General features: G+C 38.0%; 1 protein-coding gene across 5 annotated transcripts in view; it reads left to right on the forward strand.

The window, feature by feature from the left end:
• ZNF385B (zinc finger protein 385B) overlaps positions 1-16870 on the forward strand; it is a 317444-nt gene that overhangs the window by 204635 nt on the left and 95939 nt on the right. For 2 of the 5 annotated variants that reach the window (XM_068543880.1, XM_068543881.1), the window contains exon 1: positions 10546-10712. The exons of 2 other annotated variants lie outside the window; for them this stretch is intronic. In XM_068543880.1, the coding sequence (XP_068399981.1) occupies positions 10649-10712 (64 nt within the window). In that variant the 5' untranslated portion in view covers positions 10546-10648. Of the gene's footprint in view, positions 1-10545; positions 10713-14273; positions 14401-16870 lie in introns of those variants that run through there. One more of the 5 variants, XM_068543882.1, reaches the window with a different exon arrangement.

Consider the following 16870-nt stretch of genomic DNA (forward strand, 5'->3'; position numbering starts at 1 on the left):
CCTCATTCCGTTTTGCCTAGGTAAATCTTATTCTTCAGGTTTTCAGTTTAGACCTTCCTTTTTTCAGGAAGCCTTAGTGGACACCTATGAACAACTTAAGTTCCCTCAGCGTTCTCAGTATTACTCCTATGGTCACACTTATCACTGTGTTTTAAATGCCTGTGTATTCAAGTGGACCCTTCACACGACAGTTAGCTCCCTGGGGGCAGGGGCTGAGGGTTTCTTGTTTACAGATATATCCATAGCACCTAGCACAGTGTGTGGCTTATAGTCAGCCATTATTAAATACCAAATGATGTTCAGATAGGTGGATTTCATCGCAGATCACCAGTAAAGATAGATCAGGGAAAATAGGAAGGAAAGCAGGTATGGAGTCATACCAAGGGGATAGAAGAACCAGGAAAGCTGAGAGAGAGCAGCACTGAAGAGGAGAAAAGCAGGCAAGCTTGCCCTGTCCTACCATTTGTGAGGCCTCAGACAATAATACAAATTGAGGCCCACATATATCTAACTGTTATAAAGTTAAAAATCAAGGCACTAAACTGCTAAATGAAGTATATTTTATCCTCCTACCTTTACAAATATATATTCATGAAAACCTGAGAAGACCAGGTATTATTTTAGAATTCCCAGACATGTCAAAGTTCTGTGCCAGAAGAAGGATGCACGAAGTGGCTCTGGAGTGTTGACACCACAGTCCCCACGGCCAGGCTCCATCTGCGTTTCCTGAAAACAGCCATCCAGAGGCCACTCCTGGGGCCCACACGGGTGTTGTCTACGTCAGGAAGTGGCTCCAGGGCCATTAGAGTGTGGACATATGGAATCCCAGGTGCCCAGAATGTGGCCTAGAAGGGGCAGTGGAAGAGCATAGACTCCATGTGGGCTGATCTCCTTGCCCTGCAGACTAGGGAGAAGCATGGCCAGAGAGGGTTGTGTCTGAGGCTGACATTGCAAGCAGGAGATGACCTGGATTTATTCTAGTACACATACTCCTAGTGTCTATCTATGAGGGTGTAGCATGGGCAAGGACTGTCTAATATTGTATTTTTAAAGCCCCATTCAAATATATAAACATACCTTAAAGGTTGTAGATACAAGACCATGTGACTCTCTGTTCTGTTGTATTCTGGGAAGCAGTTTAGTGCCTAAGAGCATAGTTTTTCAAGCTGAAACAGGGTTCTGAGTTGTGAGTTGGTTTGAATCCTGAGTTGTCCATTTACTGGCTGTGGAGCCCTGGGCAGAATGCTTCATCTGCTGAGTAGAGGTAATAAAATCTTCCCCTAGGATTGTAGTGAAAGTACATGAGGTTAAAGTCTTTAAAGGCTTAGATCAAGTAAATGCTCAATAGATCACAGGGCTGTCATCATCATCATAATCACTGTCATTTTTACAGCTGTTATTCCTTCCTGTCTGTAACTATTGAGATGACCTTGGGCAAGTCATGTAACGTCTCAGAACCTCAATTTCTTCATCCATAAAATGAGGTCTTTGGAGCAGAGGATAACTAAATTTCTGTCCAGTTAAGATCAGGGACTTTTTGGAGTGCCTTCTTTTTCAATTTACATTAAACCGGAAGTTGACCCCCAGGCTACATTGTAAATTGTTAACAGAAGTTATCTACTATGCATATAATATCACTATATATTCTATTTCAAGCAAACCTGATATTGAAAATGTGAATCTTTTGTAAAAACTGAAAAACTCTGGATTAAATGTACAGTTTATGAAGCAAGTACTTGTGATTCATTGTAGAGTTCCTTTATTCACTGGCTCTTCTAGTACATTAAAAATTAAATTTGATTTACAAAAGACATTCAGTTTGCCTGCAACTTTTCAGGGACATATGCAGAGATTTTAAATCTCTTTGAATCACAGAATCCTTTGAGAATTGATTAAATCTGATTCCATTCTCCCAAAAAGGAGCATGGTTGCAAATATTTGCATATAATTTTTGGAGGGGGGGGGGGTCCATGGATCCTAAGTTAAGAATCCCTGGCATAAAGCCAAAACAAGACCAAAGCCAGTGAAAATGGAATATGCCAAGGACATTGGAGACATTTTTGAAATTGGACCTCGAAACACCTGGCCCTTTCCAGGATGAGAAAAACAGAGAACTAACATTTATTGAAGGCATCCTCCATGGCAGACACTGTGCTAAGCGTTTTATATGTGTTATGTTTTTCTTCCCTTTCCAAATCTAAACAAGACAGGTATTATTTCTGATGGGAAAACTGAGGTTCAGATAATAAGCAATTCTCCAAAGTCACATCGCTAGTAAATAGCAGAAACAACATTTGAACTGGGGTCTGACTCTAAAGCTACTACGCCATGATAAAAAGCCCCAAATTCCTTCACATCTCTTTCCAAGCTCCCAAATCTTGTGAAAGAAAAGATCACAAAAATGCAGATTTCTCTTCCTTAGTGAACTTCTTACAAGGGAACTCCCTAAGCCAGCTTCATGTTGAAAGCCAATTCTTCCCTCTCCTGTGTTCTGTGCTGGCTCATTGGAGCTGGGCTGACTTGCAGGAGTGCTGTTGAGAAGGGGTAGGGTCCGCGGAGAGCTGAGGGATGTGGCATTCTCTTGGCTGGCCCTGACTCAAAAGTTCTGATCCCCTACGTGCCCCAGTAAAGGTTTCAGCTGACATCTGTGTAAAAGAGTTGTCAGCTGAGGAGCAGAGAAGCGGCCTGTCAGACTCAGAATGTCCCACTTGCCAAGTCTCACATGAGAAAAGTGAAGACAGGCCCCATTTGGAAAAGAAGAGGTGCTCTGCAAGAGATTTATTACATAAGGGTCATGTTGCAAAACATATGCTGTGCTCAGTAGACTCAACTCCTCCTTGATTCATTCACATTTCACAAGATAGCTAATTAATCTCTTTAAAACAGAGGGAATGGGTGGCAGAATAAATGAAAGGCCTTATATGAAGGACAAAACAATCTGAGTCTTATTGGAATCCTGTCTTGGTCCTATAAGCTAATATTGAACTTTCTTCATAAAGAGCCTGATCCAGTACTATGCAGAAATCACTGAGGTTTGCACACTTACAGACTTTATATATCAAGGTGAGGTCTGTATCCTCATGTTCTAACCTGTCAAATTAGAACATTCTTGGTGGGTTGGAAATAACACTCACAAGTCCATTTTTGGTTTCAAGTCATTTTAAGATATGCTATCTTATCACCTCAGACTTCACAATGTGTCCTAGAAAATCATGCTGTTTTCGCAGTGATATTAGAGGCACAGTGAGATGTGGTATTTGATTTAGATTTTCCTTATAATTTCCCACGTGATATAGAACTGCTTCATGAAATCACTTGCTGCTAAGCATTTCAGACCTTTATGTGGCAGTAATGAGAAAAAAGAACTACACTTGAAAATGTTCAGGAGTGAAGCATGCATATTTACAAGTAGCTGACATCTGATATGTAATTTTTCTTATATGCTATGTATGGTGCAAGAGATTTTCCTGTAGTGTAAAGGAGGTACCTTCTTCTTATATCAGCGAGGCAGCATAACGTAGTGGTTTAAGTGTCAACTCTAGAGCCAGACTATGTGGGTTTGAGTCCCAGCTGTACTGCTTATCTGCTTTGTGACCTTGAGCAACACACTTAAACTTTGTATGTCTTGTTTTCTCATCTAGAAAATATAGATAATAGCAAGTTCCTCCCTTACTGAGTTAATTTGAAGATCGGGTGAATTAATATATGTATAATGTGCTTAAAACAGTGTTGCATATAATGTGTTATCTGTGTTAGCCATTGTTATACAAATGTGTAAATATGACCAATAAATTGTACTTTAAGTGTTAAAGGGGTCAGAAAATAAGTTAGCTTATCCTTAGTTTAGGATAAGGCTTTACGCCAAGTTTATTCTTATCTCTGTCTTGAGAAAGCTCTAACTAGGACGGCTACTATTCTTCTCTCTTATAGCAAGTGCGCATAGCAATCAGTGGGTCCCCTAGTATCTGTGGACTGAGGATCCTTGTGTACCAATAAATGGAAACATGCACCAAATATTTGGTAGATACACATACCCAAGGTATTCTTGCCAAATGCATGTCAGCCCTACTGTATAATGAAATACAGGCAGACCTCGTTTTATTACACTTGGCTTTATTGTGCTTCACAGATATTGCATTTTTCACAAATTGAAGGTTTGTGTGAATGCCATTTTTCCAACAGCATTTGCTTACTTCGTGTCTCTGTGTCGCATTTTGGTACTTCTCACAGTATTTCAAACTTTTTCACTATTATTATATTTGTTATGATGATCTGTGATCAGTGATCTTTGATGTTACCACTGTGACTCATTGAAAGGCCCAGGTGATGGTTAGCATTGTTTTGGAATAAAGTATTTTTAATTAAGGTATATACATTTTTTTTTAGACATAACTCTATTGCACACTTAATAGACTACAGTATAGTATAAACATAACTTTTATATGCGTTGGGAAACCAAAAAATTCGCTTTATTGAGATATTTGCTTTACTGTGGTAGTCTGGAACTGAACCTGCAATATCTCTGATGTATGCCTGTACCTTTATTTTAAATGTTACTGACTTCATAATAGTATTACATATAATACTATGCATATACACTCAATGAATACTAAGGAAAAAGTGTGGTAATAGTATGTGAGGGGTCCTTCAAACCATTTGGTGCTTAAAAAGTGTCTTCATTTTGAATACCTAGAATATAGTTGTTGTTCTCATGGAGATTATATTCTAGTGAGAGACAATGAACCAGTACACAAATAAGATGAGATAATTTTAGAGACATAAGTGGATGGAGTGAATAAAACAGAACAGTGTAATAGAAAGAAGGCCTTGCTGAAGTCCTCAATGGTGTGTCTACTGCGCTGAGACACAACTGAATTGGGGGAAGAGAGTTCCACACTCAGAGAACAGCAAAGGCAAAAGCCTTGAGATAAGTATGAATTTGACATGTTTGGGAAAGGGAACAGAAGCTTAGATCTTGGGGGGGGGGCGGTAAGGAGAGGTGATATAAGTTGAGGTTTTGGAAGTAAGCAAGGGCTTAATCGTGTAGTAACTGTAGGCCGTGGTTAAGGTGTTTGATTTTATTCAGAGTGCAGCGGGAATAACATGATAAGATTTGTATTTTTAAATATTTTGCTTTGCTGTCGTGTGGAGAACGAAGTATGGGGTGCCTAAGTTGTCTCAGAAAGATCTGTTAAGAGCCATTTGCTGTAGTCTAGATAGATATTGATGGCCTGGACTAGAGTGGGGCAGTGACATACAGAGAAGCAGAAAGATTTGCAATATATGCTGCAGGTAGAAACAACAGGACTTGTTAATTGGATGTAGATGGTGAGTGAAAGGAGGAACCATGGAATCGCATGCAGTCAGCTCTCCATATCCCCGGGTTCCCCATCTGCGGACTCAACCAACCACTGCTCAAAAATATTCTAAAAACAAAATTCCTGAAAGTTCCCAAAAGCAAAACTTGAATTTGTGGTGAGCTGGCAACTATTTACATAGCATTTACATTGTATTAGGTATTATAGGTAATCTAGAGTTGATTCGAAGTTTACGGGAGGGTGTGCATAGGTTATACGAGAGTACTACACCATTTTTTAAAGGGGGTTTGGGCACCCATGGGTTTTGGTATCAACGCAGGGGTTCTGGAACCAATCCCTGACAGATATCAAGGGACAACGCTATTTTCAGGTCTTACTAATGTCCTGTCTTCACAATGAAACTGTCTCCAGCCATTCTAGTCCCCGTTTGTCTCTCCTTTTGGTAGCACAGTTGTTTTTTGAGCTCATAGTCAGCTCCAGGTGCTTAGGACACATTAGTGAACAAAACAAAGATCCCTGCCCTTGTGGAAGTTGTATTCTCTTCTGTACTACTTCTCCATCAGTGCCTGTAATTCACACTAAATTTTATGTGTCTTTGCATTAGTCTCTAATTATTTCAGATACATTATTTTTGTTCTCCAAATAGACGGTCAGCTTCTTAAGGACCAGGGACCCCAGTAATGTCTAGCTTAATGCTGGCGGTTGCAAAAAGGAATAGTGAAAATGTGTCTTTTTCATAGATAACTTCTTGTATATAGGGTTGCCTACTTTAAATAAGTAAATTTGTGGAAATCTAAAATTGCAATTCAGATAATTGGAAAGCCAATCATTTTTCCATTAGAAAGGGATATTTACTCACTCAAGAGTTAATTTAAAATAACGGATTCCCCTAATGAATGTAATTAAAAGTTTGTTAACAGGTCATTGTATATTTGTCAGGGATACAGTAAAGGAACTGAAGCTAGAGTATCAGGGGCCACAGTCAATTTTAAATTATGCAAAATGAAGACAAAGAAGCTGAAATTTAGAGTTCTAAGTAAAAAAGAAAATAAGTTCTGATATCTAAAAATTCAAACATATAGACAGCTTTACAGAGAACTTCCATTTTCTAAATTTAGAGTTCATAATTGACAATTATAAATTGTTTCTTTAACCAGATCACGTTCATGCTGGCAATGAAAGGTAATCATTTGAATACACAAGAAAATTGGCTTTTGGTTATAGCTTTCTAAGTGTGTCTTAAAATATAAAGAAGAAAACAAAATTCATGGTTTTCTGTTTTGCAAGGAAGACTGAGCATCTTCATAAACACTCACAGGATATTGACTCCTTTTCAAGACTCCTTATAATAATGTTGGCATTGAAGTGCTATTGCTAGTGTAATGTTCTGTCTAACACATCTGTGGGTTAATTAAGCTTTTGAGGACTATCCCAGGAATCCAGTGACCATTTATAACTTTGTTTCTAGGCAAAATGCTTCTGAATTCTAGAATACTAACTTTAAACCCAAGGTTAGGAACACACCCCAATTATTAGGGATCCTCTTAAGCTTGTTTCTGTAATTCTCATAATCCATTTACTCTTTGAAGACCATCATAATTATCAATGGGAAAGAAAACCTTTAATCAGGTGGTATACAGCAGCACAGTTCTTATAATGAGAATGCATTGATAGATGTTCCCTCTACCTCATTCATTCATTCAACACATTTATTGAGTGCTTCTCTGGGCAAGGAACTAGGCAAACAGCAATAAATCAATTCTGGTCTGTAACCCAGAAGAGCTTACAGCTCCTTGGGGAAGAAGACACATATACAATAGAATGTCTTAAGTACGATTAGGGAGGTATAAATGAAATGTATTGCAGATTCAGAGGAGAGAAAGATGCTTTCTTCTGATGGAAGTGGGAAGACTCCCTGGAACAGATAGCATTTAAAATGCCACTTGAAAATGGAGAGAATTTGAAAGGGGACAGTCAAAGAAGGGCATCCTGGGAAACATGAAATCGTAAACAAAGTGATAGAACTAAGAAAGTGTGTATGTACAAGAACAGGTCAGTGCTTCATGCAGTGAACATTTCTAGAGCAATTGCTAGGTGTAAGGTACTGCCTAAGGAGCCAGGGACAGAAAAAAAACTAAGACTTGGTTTTTGCCCTTGAAGAATAATTCAGTTTAACATATCTTAGAGAGTGTGAGTAAGGAAATGGTTTTCAGTTAAGTTTGAGGATGGTGAGGCATGCTGAACTGAGGTGTTGGAATTGTATTCCGTGAAAGGCTTTGGTGATGATAATAATAATGCTTATTATTCACTAAGTCCTTCTATGTTCTTTGCACTTTGAAAATTTACGTGGATTAGTTCCTTCTGGTCTCCTCATGAGATATGAGTACTGTTTTGTTCCTACTTGTCAGCTGAGAAAACTGGGGCTTAGCAAGTCAATTAATTCCTTTAATGTTGCCCAGCTGGTAAGTAGCAGAGTAGGGATTTGAACAGGTGTATTGGATTTCAGAGCCCATAACTCACTAAGGGGAGCCATGGAAGACATTTGAATAGAAAAATGATTGACTTGAGCTATCCTTCTTAAGAATTCAGTTGACTACGGTGGGAATACAATGGTTGAAGGATTATGCTAGTGAACAGCTAGTGAGAACCTAAATGGAGGTAATGGGTAATGGGTATAAAAAGGGGAAGGAGGTGAGAGAGGTCATAAAGATAACTAACTTGATTCAGGATCAGGGAAGAGGGAAAAGTCAAATACAGCTTCAAGTTTTAGAGTCTGTGGTGCCTGGAAGACTCATGGTGCCAGGCAGTGAAATAAAGACCACCAAAGGAGGAACATCTCTTGGGGAGGTAGCAGGGGGCTGGAATGACTAGTGTAATTTTGTACAAGTTGAAGTTGAGGTGCCAATGGGATACAGGTGTGAAGGGTCCAGCAGGTGATTGGAAATAACAAAAGTTGAGCTTAGAAAAGAGGTGTTTCAGATATGGGATCATATTTTACCAATGGTACAGGGGTCAAGGAAGACTGATAAAGGGCTTCAAAGTCATAATTTTATTAGGCTGGAGAAATCAGAAGCCAAATCATAGGATTTGTGAAGTGAAGGGATAGTTAAAAAAAAAAAAAATTGAAAAACGAAGTGTAGGCTGCTCTAAAAGGAATTAAAAGTTAAGGGAAAAGAGAGTAGTTGGTAGACTAAGAGGCTAATAGGAATGAGGAAAGTCTTCTTTGTTTTCCTTAAGAATGGAATGACTAAAGATGGTGACTGATGGACTAAGATCTTGGAATTGGTGGGGCTGCATTAACTCAAGGGCACATGTGATAGGTTAGCCAGGTGAGGGATGCCTGGTGCCTCCTTCAGATTCATCCAGACTCTTCCAATCCTTTAGATCACCACTCAAATGCCACCCCTCTGCTAATAAGCCTTTGCCTCTCCCATAGTTTTTCCCATAGAGGCTTAAATGTTCCTTATCCCTTTCTCTTATTGCTCTTAGTACATACATACATGGACCAGTGGTTCTCAAACATCAGAGTGCTTCAGATCACCTGGAGGGCTGGTTAAAACACAGATTGCTGGGTCCCACCCCCAGAGCTTGTGATTCTGTAGGTCTGGGATGGAGTCTGGGAATTTGCTAACAAGTTCTTGGGTGATGCAGGTGCTGCTGGTCTGGGGACCACACTTTGTATACTACTGAACTAAACTAAGGGCCTATGAGAGGCACAAATCAAGGATTTGGGAGCTTTACGATGAACTAGTGTGCCAGACCTGGAAATGTTCCAGAAAGATACTCCAGGAATCAGGCATGATTTAAGTGCAAGCAAAAAAGAATGGAATATTTTGCCTAGCTCTGTGAAAGAAAAATACTTCAAAGGAAGCATCAACATAATCCCTACTGAGCAAAGAGTTTTCTTTGGAGAGGTCTATCGTAGGTATAGATTTTTAAAAATAAAATAAAAAATAAAGTGAAAACCACGGCAGTGACTATAATTTCATTTTAATCATGAAGAACTAAGTATTACATGAGCAAGAAGTGCACAATTATTATTTGGGGGAAAATAAATATAGAGCTCCCATACTGTGTTCCATTTAGAGTCCTATGTTGTTAGTATTCATAACAACTGAGGCCTAGAGATATGTGCCATTTCTAAGAGCAGGTTTTATAATTACTATTTTGATTGCCACATCTAATTATTCCCTTAGGTTTACCTGCCCCTGATAGTTACCGTGCAAATCTGACTTAAGTAGATATACCAAATCTCTGAATATGAGTGGGTGTAATTTGTTCTGTACATCATCACTAAGGTGTTGGCCATGGTTGACAAATATGCTAAAAGTTGCACAACCAAAGTGCAAAATCCTTCCTGACATTTGCAAACATCAGTCATTTTAAGTTTCATTCAGCCAAATGCCCACTAAGCTAATGCAACAGTATCAGTGACAATCAGCTTAGAAGAAGCAAAACAACCATTTGGTCATAGCCACACTGTGTAACCTGGATATATCAGAAACCTTATTCTGATCATATGGTCAGAGGCCACTAGATGGAGAGTGAAATTAGTTAGGCATAGGAATAAGTGTATCATTTTAGTTCCAAGCCTACATAACTGCTAATTTCACCATGGTAATTCTCCCATATAACTGAAATTAGATTTTTGAGTTGAAATGCATAAACATCCCTATTAATGTTACCAACATCAAATTATCTGCTTCAGTCTTTTTGAATTACATGTTGTGAATCTTTATTTAAAACCTAAAACTCCACAGAAAAGAAAACAAATACTCTAGGTCTAATGGTATGCAAATAAATTACTTGGGACTAGCAGAATATAAAGTTCATATTTTGAGAACATATTCCTTTTTTAAATAAAAACCAATTTTAAATAAAAACCAATAAAGATTTCGTGGCCCACCTAGAAGAGAAAAAAACAATCCCCTTAAGTCTGAGTGTTACTAAAAATTCCAAACTGTTATAATAAGTTCATATTCTGAGAGAATTAAATTGCTTTGTTGGAAAGTAGAGGTGGGTGTCAGATTATCTGATTTCATTTTTACCATGGCAAAGTGGTAGTTACTGAGTAGCTGGGAAATACTCAGAAAAATTACATGAAAGAAAGTAACTTGTCAGTCTTTTAGGATATATTTGGTTCAGTGTCGTCAGAAGGTAGTCTGCCCTCTCCCTGGAATCAAGTTGCAAACGCTATCCTCAGTAGTAATTAGAGCTAAGCGGCAATTACAGAACGTATGATTTGTTCAGACGCACTGCCTGTCGGCTGTTTCCTAGCACCACATTTCACAGGAGCACCAGGGTGAAATGATGGAATTATTTATCTCTCAATGTACTGCCTCGTACAGTGTTCAAATGCAGAAGTGAACGTGGATTGTAATCTTAAAAACCAAGGTAAGCATTGCTGGCCGATCAGCTTTTACACCTCAGGGAACTCTTTCATGAAGTATATGACAAAAATGTAAAACAGTTAAAATCAATTTTAGAAAAGGGAAAAAGTATCTGAGTTAGAGCAAATAGAATTTTGCTAATTTCGTGACTCCCCTGCCCAAGATCATCTTGGTTTTTCTAACTTGTTTTTATTTAAATTGTAGTACTGGGTCACTTTGCTAAGTATAATAAAGATGTGACAGATTTCCCACATTTCCTTTGTCTTTATGAAGTATAGTTCCTTTTTCTTTTGATGTTTGTCTCACATTTTTACTAGGTAAAAATAAGATTTATGTTTAATCCAAGTATGTTAGAACCCTCTCTCTCTTTTCTATTCTCTTCAGGAAGTATATTTAAGCGGATGATTGTACATGCTCAAGAATTCACATTCAGACTGACAGAACAGTGGCCGGTAGCCTGTAATAAAATTGAGTGACATATGTGATTTATACTCTTGTCACATGATTTTTATGATAGGCACATTTCAAGCTTTTAATGTTCCATCTAGTTCAAATCAAAACTCAATGGCTTCATGTTTATTTAGATCTTTGGGCATAGAAATCTCTCTGGAAACCAGGTAAGTATAGCTCCTCGAGAGGGGGTATTGTCTGTCATGAGGATAGATGTATTTTGTATGTATACAATAGATATTTGTGAGATTATTTTTATTTTAATATTATCACTTCAGTTCTCCCCACCTAAAAAATCCTTTTTCTTTCAATTTTGCCATTTTTAAACGTGAATAAATATTACTGTTAGAAACTTAGAAACTCTTGGCAGTAGGAAGATGTTTTTATCTCATTGTCCCTAGTGAGATTTCAGGTGGTTTGGGAAATACTGAAAAAGCATCAGCTTCTTTCATTCTATCTCATGTGTGGATTAGGGGTGTAAACACTCAGGGTTCAGTAGACTCTTGCAAAAAATGAGTACATTAAGGCCAGTGTGCATTAATGTTTCCAAGGTCCTAGAGACCCTGTACTGTGGGACCTCTTAGCAGACACTGTTGCTCAGCGTCGTTACCCCTATTAGGCTATAGTACCTGATTCCGGAAGAAATTTTTTTCTAGCCCTGGGTCCATAATTGGCTTCATTTTGTATATTTGCTTTGTCATGGAATTATTTATCCCTGAGCATCGTTTTTTCATCAGCAAAACATGGGATGATCGTAAGCCATGTAACAGTTTGGAAGTCTACTTAATATACGTAAAATCACCTTGTGCTCCTCAATGAAAAGTTATAGTATTTGTATAATCCAGGGCACTGATGATGAATTTCTATAAAAATATACCATGAAATTCTATGGTGGATTTAAGTTCTTAACTTGCCCCATTCTGTCATGCGGGTGGCAGGCACTATCATGTAAGCACATGTGAAACAATCCTCAGTTGTTGCAACTGACCTGACGGCTTGAGACATAACTGGAGATATGGCCTTAATTTAATTGTATTTTCTTGTTATGGGGACAAACTCATCCTGATATTAGCAAAATCTTGCTATTAATCTTCTGATTTATAGAAGCAAATATTGAAAATGAAATTAATACAATATAGCTGCAAAACAAGGCAAATGACAAATTTTAAGAGTGCTTTCTAGTTCCCCAGCAGTATTGTGGTGAGAGACAGAGACGAAGAGATGAGCGAGACAGACAGGCACATACGCATACAGAGACTGTGACAGAAAATGCCAGAGACATCAGAGAGCTAAGAGAGATGAGAGAGGCAGAAAAGAGAAACAGGTGGGATGCGGGAGACTAGGGACACAGAGCGGGATAAGAGAGAGAGAGAGGAAGTGGGTGTTAGAGAAAAAAAGAGATGCAAGTCAATCAGAGTTTGAAAATAGAGATTGTGCAATTTGAGAACTTTGGATTCTTTTTGCATTTTCTTTAACTGAAATTTCAACACACTTTGTCATATTAAATGCGTTGAGTACCAGGTCCACTTTTATGAATGTTTGCTTTCCATTTGTGTCCTTTAAAGCAAAGGGAGCTTAAAAGGCTGTTTGAAGTTCAGAAGAGACCAAGAGTGAAAACAAATGTTCTTCTAAAAGAAAATATTTCCATTCCTTTGTTGCCTTAGAAAACAAATCATTGAAAAGGAAAATGATGAGTGCTGTGATTAAATTCTCTACTTTCCATGCGGCTCCTTATTAAAAAATCATTATGTCTTTGACTTTTGGTGTTCACAGGGGGAGTGAGAAGGAGTCATTTGGGAAGCCAAAAAGAAATTCCAAAGAATAAAAACATTATAAAGGTACAAGAATAAGCATGATACACAGGGACAGGCACAATCATTTATGATGAATCACTTCCAATGCAGAAGATCCTTGGGCATTGACCAGAGGGCCTTATCTGAGGCTGTTTTGCGTATCACTAGCGCCCCAGAAGCTGCCTGCATGACTGAAGCAAGTAGCATCCATTTCTAGGATGTCAGGACAGTGGCAGAGTTCCAAGAAACCAGGCCAGGGATTGGCCATTCTGTTTAATACCCACTAAAGACCCTTTGGAGTGCAAGCATCCCCAGGTCACAAGACTCTCCGTGTTTCTCAGGATAAGGGTGTCTCCCAGTTGCCCAGCTCCTTTGTTTGAAGGACTTAGATGCCCTGCTTAATTAGGTTGTTCCTACTGATACAGTTTTTGCTCTGGTCTACTTCATTCTGTACAGATTTCTGCCAAACAACTGAAGATGAAAAAGAAGAACATCATTTTAGGAGTGAGGTGGTAGGAAATTCCAAATAAGGCATTGGTGCCAATTCTAGTTCACTTGGCAAAATTCAGCCAAACTTACACCACTCTTCCTTTCCTCTCCAAATCCGCCTCATCCTTTTCCCCATTCTAACCCCACTGTCTCCCCATTACCCACAATTTCAGCTCACCCTATCCCTCGCATGGCCAGATTCGTCACCCCATACCAGGTTTCCACAGGGATGGAATGGTGGCTTTCATGCTGCTTACACGGCAGCCCTGGCTGCCAGGTGGGAGCCATCTCTACTGCTCCTGGATAAAAATGGCTTCTTGGCTGATAGAGGACCAAGAGTGGCCTCGTCTATGACAGTCACTATGTAATCATTATAATACTCCACTAGGACTTTTTCTGAATTCTCTATGGTGCATTATAATTATGGTGGTCATGAGATATGCATGCAAAAAGGGAAAAGGATTTTAACACAGTTTTTACTCTTCTCTTTATTACCATTTTGTGTTTTCTAGGAGCCTATTACTTTTTTTTAAAATTTTTTTAACATGGGCAACAGCTTTTGAATAGCTTTGAAATGTCTGGTTAATATTTAAGCTAAGGAAACCTCTTTTCTCTACCAAGGTGGGAGTAGAGAACACTGGCAGAGCAAATATTAACTTTGTTTCTTTAAATTGGGGGAGTTTCTGGGAGAAAAATATCTTTTTAAAAGGACCGTTAAGTAAACCAGTATTCTTCTTTTCTTTCCCCATCTTTGGTTCTTAAATGTAAACAGCCTAGACACTGAATGCAAAACTGAAATTCTCTGAAACTAGGGGGCAAAACATTTGGTGTCCCGGAGCTAGAATTTATAGCAGCAGCTGGGTGTGCTGACCTCCTGAGTCGTATGCAGCCCCTGCAGTCTGGCCCTTCCTGTGAGCTGTCCCCGTAAGGCCCTGCTTCTTCGATCTGTTCCAGTAGAAGGTCAGTTGCCATTGCTTGGAAAAATGTGTCTTTTCAGATAGCATTTTTGTTGCACTTCTGATAGAACTTTGGTATGAAAGCCACCAACAGAAATGTGTGTACCTCCTCCTGTGAAGCTATTTGAATTAGTTATATTGATCCAAACAGTATGGTTAAAAGCATAGTTTGAATGAATTTTGGTTCTCTCTTTTTCTCCCCATTGGGAATACTAAAATAATTATTTAAAATTAGGTGTTGTAATCAATCAGCTGCTGCTCTTTAAAAGGGAAAGAATGTTGGCTCTTGGCCACATTAGATTTTCTCTTTCATTTAATTTCTTCCAGTATTCATATTAATAAAACCGTTAAAATTAAAATCTCATTTAAAAATGAGTACTTCTAAATTTCAGTCTATATACAAAAAGAAAACAGACTAAATACTAATCTACTTAAATTTTTAAAGAAGATAAAGACTTCAATATATGATTCTTGTACATCTTTGATTGTACAGACAAGTATTTGAAATAGTGTCTCTGGGCAATGAGCTCTAAATTTGATTCCTACCATCAGTCAGGTATCATGCTGGATTAAGTTCTCCTAACCCCATTTTTTCTCATATAAGATGAAGGGTGAATTCCTAAATTATGTTTACTGCTAAAATTTTATGAACTATAGTTCCTCTAGAAATATTCAGCAGTTTGAGAAACATAGTTGTCTTTCCTAGGAAAGTCTGTAGTTTTAGGAAGGTTTCTAAAATAAGTCATACTGCCATTATGTCCCTAGCATGCTGTAAAGGGAGAGCAAAGAGTTCCTCTGAAACCAAAAGAGGCGTCAGATTTCAAGAAAGCATCTTGACGCCATAGACAGGAGTCACTGGGCAAATGTAGCTCAGGACCATCTCCCTACGTCTTTTTGCCAGAAAATTTCGTCAGGCTCCTGACCTCCCAATCCAGTCTCGACCTCAGACAATTTTAGTAAAGCCCTGTCTGGAGATAATTTTGGCTTCTCTAAAGACTTAGTAATTTAGGAACTAAGCACATGACATTCCCTTTTGATAAGTTAGGTGTATTAAAAACTATTTCAAAAAACTTGACAAAGCATTTGTCAGAACTCTGTTTTCTCTTCTTTGAGTTTCCTTCTTTTCACAGTCATGCTTAATAATACTGGGTTACAAGTGAAGAAAACTGTAACAGAGAAAAAATTATTTAAATTCAGCTTAAAGAAGACAATTGGTTCTTAAGACTTTTTTGTGAACCAATTATCTTCTTTACTTAAATTCTGAAATTCTCAGATTTTTCAATGCTGCTTTAAAAAAGGATTGCAGCTAATGAAGTATGTCACATGTTTAATCAAACTGTATTTTGTACTCTATAGTAAATAAATCTTACCCATTTTTTCAACATTTAAATATAAGAAACAGTGCATGGACAAAATATTCACATATAAATGAACCACCACTGGGCTATATGTATTCTATTGCTACACATCCAAAAAGTCATTCATTGCATCTTAGTGAAAGATTCATCAATTTGTGTAAAAGCTGGCATATTACCACTAACCCAAAGGACATTGCGGCTTAAATCATGACGTGGCTTCACTGCTGTTTTTGATGTAGCGCTTCATTACTGCTTATAAACTTCAGGGTGGTACTCAGAAGAATTTATTTTTAAAGTCAACATTCTGCCAGAATGCTGCTGCTGTTGGAGCACTTTGGAGGGAACCCTGAACTGCCCCAAGGGAGATTCAGGCACAAAACTGCCAATTGTTAAGATTTTACAGACTCAGAGTTCTAGATATACTTTTTTCTCTTTGGCAGCCCTGGATTCTATGTCAGTCTCCTCTAGCCACTTATGAAATGCAGCAAGGAAATATCAGCATTAAAGGGAACTTTTATTTTCTCACATATCATTTTGAGCAAAATCAAGCTGGCAGTAGAAAAAAGAACTTAAGAAAACATATTTATCTTAAAATTACGCAAACTTGAGAGTATTTCAAGATGTTCTTCTTGTTGGGGAATTTTGCCTCTATGTGTCAAAGTAGTTTACTAAAGTTAATAACATTAAATATATCACTTTTAAAAATTTCTATTGAAATGTAACATACAGAAAAGTGCACATAAATGTACAGTTGAATGAATGTATACAAACATACACACCTGTGAAACTAGCACTAAGATCTAATAAAAGAACATTTCTAATATCCTAGAAGTCCCTTTCGTGCTCCCTTCCAGTCACTGCACCCTAACCTCATCCTACCCTTCCTACAAAAATCGCCATAATCTTAACTAACAGCATAGATTAGTTTTGCCTGATTGTGTACTTTAAATAAATGGTATCATACAGCATGTTGATGTATGTTCCTTTATTTTAGTTATTTTTCTCAACATTACAAGGTTTATTCGTTGTTTCACGTCACCATATACCATTTTTTCTTATTGCTATATTCCACTATGTGAATGTCAAGTTGTGTGAAGATACCAGAATTATTCTTTC

This window comes from Eschrichtius robustus, chromosome 5, assembly GCF_028021215.1.
Source record: "Eschrichtius robustus isolate mEscRob2 chromosome 5, mEscRob2.pri, whole genome shotgun sequence".
Taxonomy (NCBI): domain Eukaryota; kingdom Metazoa; phylum Chordata; class Mammalia; order Artiodactyla; family Eschrichtiidae; genus Eschrichtius; species Eschrichtius robustus.